General features: G+C 49.3%; 3 protein-coding genes across 3 annotated transcripts; 2 read left to right on the top strand and 1 right to left on the bottom strand.

Moving 5' to 3' along the window:
- Positions 1-5186: 5186 nt before the first annotated feature.
- On the bottom strand, positions 5187-6556 carry STEHIDRAFT_106535 (uncharacterized protein; the record flags this gene model as incomplete). The annotated part of the gene is made up of 2 exons (XM_007298418.1): positions 5187-6110; positions 6251-6556. The coding sequence occupies 2 exons, from the start codon at positions 6554-6556 to the stop codon at positions 5187-5189; spliced, it is 1230 nt and encodes a 409-aa protein (XP_007298480.1).
- Positions 6557-8256: 1700 nt separating this feature from the next.
- STEHIDRAFT_88502 (uncharacterized protein) lies at positions 8257-8986 on the top strand. Its single transcript, XM_007298159.1, has 2 exons — positions 8257-8673; positions 8724-8986. The coding sequence occupies exon 1, from the start codon at positions 8305-8307 to the stop codon at positions 8539-8541; it is 237 nt and encodes a 78-aa protein (XP_007298221.1). The 5' UTR covers positions 8257-8304; the 3' UTR covers positions 8542-8673; positions 8724-8986.
- Positions 8987-10229: 1243 nt separating this feature from the next.
- Positions 10230-11679, top strand: STEHIDRAFT_151194 (NADH oxidase; the record flags this gene model as incomplete). The annotated part of the gene is made up of 2 exons (XM_007298417.1): positions 10230-10689; positions 10781-11679. 2 exons carry the CDS (start codon positions 10230-10232, stop codon positions 11677-11679), a joined length of 1359 nt encoding a protein of 452 aa, XP_007298479.1.
- Between the last annotated feature and the right edge of the window lie 243 nt (positions 11680-11922).

Raw genomic sequence — 11922 nt, 5'->3', positions numbered from 1 at the left:
GGGACCGAATGGTCGAAGAATGGCATAGCTTCAGAACTACTGAAAAAGAAAAAAGTTAAAGAGATATCATCGCCGTACCTCATCAGGTACTGACACATGTTATTGTAAATAAGGCTCATTTGCATACCTTGATAGATTCGAGGAAGGCCTGGAATATGGAGATCCTGATCGATAATAAAAACCGGACTAGCAAAGATTTTACTCCTTCGATTTGACTGAAGCAATCGCGGTAGGAAACTCTGGTAGCTTGAGGGTGATTAGTGATAGAAAACTCACCTCTCTGGGGTGAGTATATATACATAGCCGAGTAGGCCTACTGTAGAGCATGCGGAAGAGAAAAGACATCTGTTTAGGAAGAGGTTTGCGTTATGTCCTTGCAGAAGAATGGAGACATCGGTGCGTTGTTGTGAATGTCGAGGAACCCAAAGTGGATGTGCGATTCGCATGTAAACTTCTATATTTACGCTGAACCACTTCCGAGTTAGAACTTCTCTGGTTGAACTGCTGATGATCTTTGTTCCGTTCTCGTCCGACTGGGAGCCGGAAAGTCACTTCTAGTTAATCCTCGTTTTATCTCGAGTAAATAATACTCTTCAAATATCGACGCTGTTTTGAGCGTCATTCGGGGAACGGACTTAGTTGTTGTCCTTTCAGGGTACGGGGTGATATGTGCGTTACAGGGACTCTAACTGGTGCATCATGCCTTCGTGACGCTGTTGATCCACTTACAGATCCCCAAAGGCATCGGCGATAAGGAGCATTAGCCTTGTTGCGGCTGTGCCAGTAGTAGTAGTACTACAGTTGGCCACGGCCCAAGATCGTGCGACCATTGCTCCTCAGTGTACCCACAGTTCCCATGCTCTCATTTTGTGCATTTTGATTGACTCTATATTATTAGACACGACGTCATTTACAATGCCATGAGGATCTTGCTTCACCTGTAGTAGACTGTGTAATTTTATGCTTTCTAGACGGTTCGCCGCTCGCGATGGCCGACGTCCCTCCCGCCGAACCACTGTACCCTATTGGCTGTGTATCATTTAGCTACCTTCTTCTGCATCCTCTCGCATAATTTCCCATCGATATCCCGCCACTATTTCTGCCGTTAGTTTTGTTCAATTCGAGGAAAAGATGTATGCTTGTTTCGTTTTTTAAGAGTTGTCTGTGGTCTGAAACTACAATATCACAGCCGGTGGGTAAGTAATTCCTTGAAATTTTATCAATATATTACTGATACGATCTTCAGCATGTCGGAGTCAGTGAGTTCTGTGCAGTGGCTTGTGGTTCTCCATGTCGTTCATGTACAATAATATGGTTTTTTACTCCCCTCTCATATAAAACCTGACCCTAGATAAGATTGATAGTGGGTAGCAGTCATATTCACTAGGAGGGTAACTTCAGTCCGTCACGTCTCTCCTGTTTGCGGAGTTGGATAGTTGCCAGCGGATTTTCTGCGTCCAAAATGATGCAGTGTGTTATATACTGTTAAGTATGTATAGAACATCATTTGAAAGCGTGTCAAACGCTTTCGAAAATTCAGCCAGAACATCGGATGGTGTATAGCATTTTTTGGTGGACTTCTCAGAACGTTCCGCCAGCCCTAGGCTACCATAGCGCGTCCCGAATCTGCCGACTTGTCTAGACACATGCTATAATAATTACAGATAGAGAGTGCTTCGACATCTTGGCACTCAAGCAATAATCTCGACCAGAGAAAACAACACAGGCCACTTCAATTATTAATGCGTTATTGCTCATTATTAACGTCTCTTGAGCAAGACCTAATACTACCATACTCTTTACCTGGCTGGTACTCCCTTGTAAGGACGAGCCCTGTGGTCTCTTGTAAGACCATGGCTTCCACGAGCCCTGTGGTCATGGGTTCCATGAAAGCTTGATAGTGATCTGCTTATCACTATTCAGTACTAAAAGAAGTTGAGCTGACAGGAGCCCAACATGACGGGAATCTCACAAGAGAAGTCTGAAGGTGCCTGTGTGAGTTTTAGGCTCTGTCATTACCTAACTTGTATCATTCTTCGAGACTGGTACAAGCCAACTCTGACTTCCTGGGCACAGCGTTCTCACCGCCGGGTGGTTCGTCTCGCGCTATCATTGACCCTGATGGCATTCTCGTAGCTTCCCATTCACGTGAATGACCGTCATTCCAATTCGCCGACATTAGTGAGTATGCCGATCAAACAATAAGATTATACTCACAGCGAAAGACACTCCTTCCCCTGCTTCTCAATATGGTATACAACTCTAATCCTGGTGTCGCGTTCGAGCCGTGCTTGCGCCCGCATTCGTCATAGAAGCAAGATGGTTGTTGTAAATATTGGGTGCAAGGTGTAGATGTTCGACCGCTGCATGACTGTTAGATTTTATTACGACCGATTACTCCAGTACTATGACTCAGCACGTCATAGGGTGTCATCTTCATGCACTCATTTGAGGTTTTGATCCAATTCAGTACTTTTGGAGACGATATCATAGCGATTTAAACCAGTCTGAATTCCTGAATTGGTGGTCCATCCCGATGTACTGGTCCAGGTAGAATACTAAGAAAATATATTGCTCTGTTATTTCATAAAGTTTCTGAAGCTGAGGCGAACGAGAATCTACTAGTTGGAATCTCAGTTAAAGCTGAATCAGGCATGGCTTCTTTCTCTGCAGGCCTCTCCGCGTGTCCGGTGACGAACACTTCAACCTATTCATGTCGGTACTTCTCCCGCTAGTCTAAATCCTTGCTGAAAGAATTGAAGCTCTTTCTCCTCCAATTACCCGCAGAATCTTCGGGAAGACTTTGGCCACGCCTTCGCTCAAGACTTCGGAAATCCCGTCCCCGTAAAACCCGGAAGACCATGTGGGTTATGGATATGCGGTCTATTATCTACGTCTGGTCGAAACACATGGTGGTCATTTGCCCCAAGGCAGGGCGTAATGGTGGCGACGACACTTCAAGCTTCCGCCAATCAGGCATTGAGCTCTGGCGAAGGCTTGAAAGGTTTGAATCACTCCAAATATACCCACATAGTCACCGACAAGAGAAAACGGGCTCATAAATGCAAGAGTCAGACAATTAATCTGCCCTCATTGATATGTATGAGTAAAGAGGCAAAGCTGCATGGTTATAACGGTAAGGTATGAGAAAAGGACTTAGCGACCCCTATTTCATGAGTATCACAGATGGGGACAATGATGTGTTCTAGGACGATGCAATGTGGCACACATAGCTGGCTGTTGCATTAACAATGTAGCTCCTATTGATAACGACAATAATAGAAGTACCTTGAGCAAGCGGTAAAGACGCACCTTAGATCCTAAGTACTGAAGGACAATAGCGTGCTTTAGGGAGGAAAGGTGTTAATCTCGGACCTTCGAAGAAGCACTGAGAGAAGACACTATTTTGGCCATCTCCATCCATTGCAAATGCCGCACTCTGGATATTGATCAACAATGTCGTTACGCTCAATTAGCCTCAGGTGAGTGGTCATGAAACCTTACCAGTCACTATCGCAGACATAAGACTAGTCCATCGTCCCGAATGCCTAACAGGGGTGGGTGCCCCGATACTTAGAGGGTGCACAGACCAACTGGAACAGACAACAGGGTTAATAATCCTCGACTCCCGGTTACAATAAATGACACATCTCACGTTAGTGTGCACTGTTTGGGCTCCAATTCCGCCTGTGGCTCGTGCGTGAAGTTGGCTAAGAGGACGTATCAAACTGGCCAAAGAGGCAGCAGTATCCCACGAAGAAGGAGTCTTCCAAGCCTATCGGCATCGACAGCACCCAGACGAATAACTTCTCGCAAAGATCATCGTTTTGAGGATTCTCCGAACTCCGATCCTCGTACTTCAAGTCGCCCCATACTTCTGAACGTCCTTGGAACGTCCTTTCACGGTCACAGTCTGAGACCCAACCATTGGAGATCTATCTCCGTATACCTTGCTCGCGCAAGTGGGGATGACGGACGGAATTAGGGCTTATATGTTAGTAAAAACTTGGAACTTTTTGCGAAAACTCATTGGCGGATCGGACAGATCTTCCGCCAACGAGTTCCAAGTAAACTTGAAACATATAAGGTCTATTGTCTAATTTGAACGAGTCGGGGTCGGAGCAAGGCAAACTAAGACTCGAGGAAAACTGCAGAGCGCGCCCTTCTACCACGCCACGATCCGGTCTTTTCCGAGCGCCCTCCGCCACTAACGACGACCAAGCTCGGAAATTATTTAAAAGAAAGACCATCACTGTGGCAGGGTTTATAGGTGTTCAAACGACATAGTACGTAGTGTTCAATATCCACTTGAACCTATGACATGCAAGAACCTGAAGAGCAAGTCGTAACTTAGCTTGCGCTGTACAATGTCATACATCACTCGTCAGTTCGACAGTCGCTGCCGCCCTTCAAGCTTCAAGCTTCAAGCTCAAGCTCTGTCAATGGGCAGCAGACTGCTCGCCCATATCAATACCGACCGGAGACAGCCACCACTAGACAGGTTGATGAGGTCTACCTCACATGTCACTCCGCCGTTCTTTGTCTCGTGCGCAGGCTGGAAGCTGCCTCCCAAGGGAGCCGTCTTTCACTAATGCTTTCGTGATCCTGGCTAAGAGCAATGCTGTTCCCCCATCCATCATCTCCTCATGACTTAGCACGCAGATGTGGACCTTCTTCCGGGATGCTTTCTCGAACACAATGCTGCTGAATGCAAGCGCATACAATTGATTCTTCGAGGTCAATCTTCGTCGAGATCATGATAACCCGAAGCCGCCTACTATAGCATGATATTAGTGTGACGGACTGGATCCATACATCCGTGAGGCGGTTGTCGCATGAAGGACGACCATAGGAGACGGAAGATGTTCAATCATGACGGGTGATATGTAATACCTAGGTCATATTGTTACTTGAGAAGTTCGATGTACACAATCATGTACCACATGTAGTCGTGTATGTGGTATGCAGTGAGAGATTCAATATCTCAGTAGTTAAGAAAACTAACAAACCCAAAATATTGAAAGTTTGAACCCTCGTGAAGGCGTCCCCGGCGAAATACACTATCTGAAGGGGCGACTTATCGATAGCGACTTTCAAGCTGTTTTCGCCCTCAGTGTTTAGGGAATGAAGGAGAAAATCTTGAGCTGAGCAGTGACTGTCACCTCGCGCTGCTCTCCGTTACATGCTCATGTGTACAAGAAGCGATCACAGAAGCTATGGCATAAACCCGCACAAATCCTTCGATGCCACTCATAATCCCAGCCCTCCTCCATCAAATCAAGCTCTTCTCGTGTAAATGTTCTGTCGCAAAGGAGATCCTCTGGGTCCCCGGCAGTACTATCGCATTGCCACTCGACCTTGTTATTTTCGATCCATCCACTGGTCCTCAGCACGGCACACCATTTCCGCCATTCTAATTGCCCCCATACCTCGCCCCCAACCAGGACCAACCTCTGCAGTTTCTTTCCTGCGCACGCCGCCCGGGCCTGAAGTACGCTCTCCCAGCATTTTCTTACCTCCACAACATCAACCTTCAATCTGTGCGACCAGATCTCATCATAGCAACCCTCGTTGAGGCTCTGCGGACTAAACGCCCTATCAATCTTGTCTAGCATCAACTCTTGGAGCTTCGGGAACACCACAGGGGACGTCTCCTTCCTCCACTTTCGACCCTCTCTAAACATCAGCTGTCGCGTTTTCGAAACATGCGGAACGAGCCATTCCGCCATGCCCTTGCCCTCAACGTGAAGGGAGAGAACCTCCGACCATTCCAAGAAGGGCGGAGTCCACTCCTCGTTGTTTTCGTCGGTATCGCTGTCGTCGTCGGATTCTACCGTTTGAGGAAGGATGGAGACGTTTGAGCTGAGATGGAGATGATTGACGGCATCCGTGGGGAACATGCGCGCTATGGTAGAGATGAGTGGAAGGATCATAGCATGGACGATATCCCTCTCGTATTCGAATTCGTCAACGGGGGCGTCGTCGTCGACGGGTGGTATATTGTACCTGATACTGAGAACAGGTGCAGGCCTGCTATGTTCATCTAGGTCAACTGCGTCGTCGAATGTGCTAGATTCGAGTCGGCGCCTGGGCGAGGGGGTGACGAGGACCTTCAACATATATTCAGCTTCTACGAAAAGCAAAGAGAAATGAACGCCGAAGGTCTCATTGGCTCGGCCAGGCTCCGACCTTCGAGATGCAAGAATCGCATCTATGTCGGATAGAAGTAATCACGATTCTCATGGAGTACTTTTGGGCTAACAGCATAACTGTATGGTGGATAGCCCGGTGGTGTCCACCCCTCTGGCACCTCCCCGGCGCCGTACCAATAGTCTTCATAGAGCTCGATGTTCCTGGAAGCGACTGCGGGGATGGAGAGCGAGGGCACTATGTACGTGTAGTGCGTAGGAGTGCCCGAGAAGAAGAAGTCACGAAGATGAGGTAGCGGTACGGGAGAGGTTCTCGTGACCGGTTCTACTAGGGGGGTAGAGGGAGCTCCCAACGCTTGAAGTTCACGTTCACGATACCCGATATGCAGTGATTCCAAGGAGGGCATATTTTTTATGGCATCTAACAATCCACCTGGAAGATGACATTTCCACGGTAGCGGGGCGTGCACAATATGAATGGATGTAATCCCTTCACACGGGAAAGGTGCAGATGGGAAGACTCGACGGAGAGCGATGGATGATATAGACGAGGGAAGGGATGTAATGTCGATGGTTTGGGGTGTGGGGGCGTCAAAAGTACGACGCGGAGACAATCGAATTCTCAGCGTCTTCAACGCCGGTCGGGGAACGTCCGCAGAAGATAATGCTTTGATCATGCGAGAGAATTCGGCGGGCTCGGGACCAAGAAAGTCGAAGGATAGCATTTTGATTCGAGATAGATGATCGAGGATGGTTTTAGTTCTTCCTTGAACGACGCGGGATAAGATATGGGTCCAGCCAGAGAGTACCAGAGGTAAATTCCTCGAGTACTCGAACAAGAAACACAACAACGGTGACGGAGGATCATCGATATCAATGTCGGTCCACAAGTGACTATCTGCCAAAGCGACGTCTCTCCAGCGACGACATACGAGAAGAATTTTAAAACAGGCCGGACATTTCGCCGAATCAAGGATATATGTCGACTTTCCGAGTGTGATGTATTCATCTCCTGGAGCTATACTGATAGAGCGCTCTGCAACGTTCAGACCGGGTGAGAGCCGCTCTGGAAACCTCGATAATGAACCAAAGCAACGGAATACGCGGGAGAGAAGTTCTGGAGGCAATCTAGTCGTCATATCAGACTTTGCGTGCAGGGATACCATGGTAGAATCTGTTATGAGAAATAGCTGAAGGTTAGCATAGTAAATGATCAGATGAGTGGTCGTCATTACCTTGGGTGCGTTGAATGCTCGAGACGGTTTGGTGTGTCGGGTCGTCGTTGTTGGTACACGTTATGAGCAAACTTGTGAGGATGGGCAATGCTCGCCAAATGCTCGCTAAAGACGCGTGTTCAAACTCCGACGCGCGGTTATGGCGGCAGGTCAGCCGCCTCAGCTTGTCAGCAAACCGAGTGCCTGGCTGTGTCTGAAAGGCTCACAAGATTTGGGTGTCTGCAGCAGCAACGCACCGATAAATAAATTCAAGGAATATAGTTGAACACATGAACTGGATATACAAACGGAGTGACCGAGCCAGAATCTTGATAAATGTCTTGCTCTTTGAGATAAGACCGTATCTGCAACCGTTTAAAACGGCTTTAAAACTGTGATCGGACCAATCGTCGTGTCCCGTTGGGCCTTAGCGAGCTTTAGCGAGGTCAAAAATTCACTCGCAGATACGGTCTATAGTGCCCATATCTCAAGCTGCAGTCCGTTTTAAACAAACTCTGGCTCGGTCATTCCGTTAAAAATGCTATACAAGTATAGTTCAGGATTTTTTAGTGATTATATATGGCCTGATCGCTGTGCAAGCAGGTGCATCGTCGCACACCAGGAAACGCGCTGCATGGGACGCGGCGCGACTCGGCCGGCTGGTTCGGCTCACAATAAGGTTCTATGCAAACACGGGACAAACAGCACGCGCCTCGCGGGCATTTCCTCACAAACCGTGCTTACTCCACGTCGCAAGCATTGAAGCAACACACAAACTGGCTGTATTTGGGAAATGGATCACAATCCGACCCCTTTTGGGATCCTCTTCTGGCATCGTCATCCAAATTCCGCCCCGTGTCAACTTTTCCAGCACGACCACCATCTAATCCACTCACTCGCACTCCTCTTTTATTCCCAAAAACCCCTAAAACAAACATATCATGGCTCGCCGCTCTGCACCACCCAACTCTGGCCCCGCTTACTACACCCCTGCTCAACTCCAACCATCCCGCGCTTCCGTCGATCCCAATGAGGGTTTCTTCGGTTGGTTGATGCGCGAGCAGATTCTTGCGCCAGAAAAGCTCCCAGGGAACATCAGCATCGTCACGGGAGTGAGTGTGTTTCTTGGAGGGGTATTCATCATGAGGAAGTGGGGAGATTTGCTGGTTCCGGCGTAGAGGGTGAGGGTTTCAGGCGAGACTCGGGAGTTGAGAGCTGAGGAGTGGTGAATGGTCGGGGAAGATAGTGAAGTTGGAGAGGTCTGAAAAGCTCGGATTCTGGATGAGGGTTAGATCAAAAAATATCTGCAGGTGTGCACGGAAATTCTGATTGACTCTCTTGAAACTGAGTCCCGAGAAAGTCCCTCTTCGCAGCTTTCGCTTTCCATGCCAAGTTCACGAACCACATATTACACTTTCTTTCTCCAATGTCTTGACGTTCCGACCGCTCGCTTGTTCCGTGCATCGTCTGTATCATAGAAAAAGTCCTAATCGCATCCATGCTCTCTTCTCTGTCGCTGAACACCCTCGTGTCGCTATCGGAAGGCCCCGCCACATCTTCTCATTTTTCACAAAGTAACGTGTACAGTATAATGAACAGGTCAAACGATACATTGTATCAAAGCCGTTCTATGGACCAAGCTGACGCTCTACTGGAGATGATTCGTCTCAGGACTTCTCCTTTCCAACTTCTTTCTTACAGGCCTTCCGGAACATGCATAACCATCAAGGGGAGTGTCCATGAATTTCACCCACCGGACGGACGGCGGAAGGGGGAGAAGGTACGCCGAATCCATACCATTCGAACTGATGGCAGATGAATCGATGACACCGGTATCTCATTAGGCGTATCGTGACATACGTATACTGATCTCGTCCGGTATTCAGAGTTTATATTAGCCGGACACCTGCACGATGCAAACGGGACGTTTGATAAGAGCCGAAATTTGAATGGGAGGAACAGTCTCAAAATTTTCACCGGTGACCCGTCAGGATTTGAAACCATACGTGCGTACCTATGTGATTTCTTTGTACTCGTGGGCGCTATGCTCAGGTAGAGGAAGATATAGGATATTCACCGAGGTCGTGCCATTACCCACAGGAAAGTATATGTATACTAACAGCCATTAGTGTTCAGACTGGTGTCAGTGTTACCTCTTCGTCAGGGTTACCTCTTCTTCATCTTCTCCCCCACCGACGAGAACGTGCTGGAACGCTGACAAGCTCGTGAAGAAGTCTTAGGGCCGTGCCCTGGCGTGAAAGGACATGATGAACGAGCACCATATCAGTATCACACTAATTTGATTCCTGATCCTCCTTGTCCTTCCATTTGTCCTCGTTCGGAGACTTGCGATCAACGCTTTTTTCTGCCTTTGTCTGTCCTCACGCCTTGCAGGAACATGAAGCAACTTAACGCAAGCACTGGCCTCGGTCGGCATCGATACATCCCCCACTGCCAAAATCGAAACCGGAAACACCAATCTATACGCTGACATATCATATTCCTTACTTTCTAATGCGTGAATTGTCGGCGTCTAAATCGGAATGCCGTGCTTTTTCAGCCTGAAGACCCTGACTAACCTCACCTTCGCATTCTTTCTCTCCCGTATATGTCAGAAACGTGGCTTTGTCAAGGTTCGTATTCAGGGAGTTCTCCGAGAACACAGATATCGCTAAACAGTGCGACGCAGCGATATTGATGTGGATATGGAGTTCGAGTCATGAGAGGGTGGGTCAGGACGTATAAAACCATCGAAGTTTGTTCCTCCATCTTTCGTTCCCTCGTCTCTTCATCCCACTCACTCGTCCTCACACTGTCCAGTACAACGCAACCACCACACTCAACAACAAAACCAACAACACCAACAATGTCCGTCCGCTACACCTCCGATTCCGTTTCCCCCGCCCCTCTCGGCCAACCCCTCACATTCGCCTTCTCAAACCGTACCGCGCCAAACCGCTTCCTCAAAGGCGCAATGTCCGAACGCCTCGCCTCCTGGTCGCCCACCGAGCCCTCCGCCCGCGGCATTCCCTCACCCATACTCATCAACGCCTACCGCCATTGGGGCGAGACCGGCAGCATCGGTGTCATCCTCTCTGGTAACGTCCTGATCGAGTACGACCAGCTGGAAGGACCGGGCAATATGGTCGTGACGAAGAAGGAGGAAGCGAAGGAGGGCGATGTGAGGTTTGAGGCTTACAAGGAGATGGCGAGGCAGGCGAAGAAGGGGGGAAGCCTGTTTGTGGCACAGTTGAGTCATCCGGGAAGGCAGGTGCAGGATACGATTCAGAAGCATCCGATTTCCGCGAGCGACGTCCAGCTCGAGGGTATGTACTAACGTTCCTATACACCGTCCCGATACGTTCCGACGAACTTACCTTACTCATTCCGTGTTTTTTTTTCTTTTCGTGTTCGTAGGCAACATCATGGGCATGACCTTCGCCAAGCCTCGACCCGCGACCCTCGAAGACATTCAAAATGTCATCTCCTCTTTCGCACATGCCGCCTCCTACCTCGAAGCCGCAGGTTTCGACGGTATTGAGCTCCACGGCGCCCACGGCTACCTCTTCGCCCAATTCCTCTCTCTCACCACCAACAAGCGCACTGATTCTTACGGTGGCTCTCTCACCAACCGTGCCCGCCTCATCACCGACGTCGCCGCCGCCATCCGCAAAGTCACAAAACCGAACTTCATCCTCGGCATCAAAATCAACAGCACCGAGTTCCAGGCGAACGGGTTCCAGCCTGAGGAGGCGAAGGAGCTGGTACGGATCCTGGAGGAGAACACGTTCGATTTCGTCGAGCTGAGCGGGGGAACGTACGAGCAGCTGGTGTTCTATCACAAGCGGGAGACGACGAAGAAGAGGGAGGCGTTCTTCATCGAGTTTGCGGAGATGATCGCGCCGGGGCTGAAGAAGACGAAGGTGTACGTCACGGGTGGGCTCAAGACTGTTGGTGCGATGGTAAACGCTCTCGATACGGTCGACGGAGTCGGCCTCGGACGTCCTCTCGCGCAGGAGCCGGCGTTCTGCGCGGATATACTCTCGGGGAAGGTGCAGGGCGCGATCGCGCAGAAGCTGGACCAGGACAGTTTCGAGATTACGAATGTGGCGGCGGGGGTGCAGATCAGGCAGTTTGGGAAGGACGAGCAGCCGGTGGATCTGAGTGTGCAGGAGAATGTAGATGCGTTCATGGCGGATCTGGGTAAATGGGTGGAGAAGATGGGGAAGGACACGGAGAGGAAGGAGTATGGGTATATGGATCTATCAGCGAAGGCGATCCCGTACGGGGCGGTTGCACCCACTACTCCTGCTTGATTTCTTTGGCTCTGAATGTGTGTAGGATAGCATGGATAAACTAGAGAAGCTTGAACGTCAATGTTGACTACGATTCTCAGTGACCTGCCTTGTTACTGATGAAGTGGAACAACAGCGTTAACTTAGATCGACATTAATACTGTCTGACTGTCCTCTCATCTTCGTAAATACTCGAGTACTCTATCGGCGGAGATCGGCGGCGCTCTGTGGAAAAATCTGATAGAGAATGTGGCCCACGTAGTA

Source organism: Stereum hirsutum (assembly GCF_000264905.1).
Source record: "Stereum hirsutum FP-91666 SS1 unplaced genomic scaffold STEHIscaffold_1, whole genome shotgun sequence".
Classification (NCBI taxonomy): Eukaryota; Fungi; Basidiomycota; class Agaricomycetes; order Russulales; family Stereaceae; genus Stereum; species Stereum hirsutum.
Note: the sequence above shows the minus strand (reverse complement) of the source record. Positions and strands in the feature narration are given on the sequence as shown.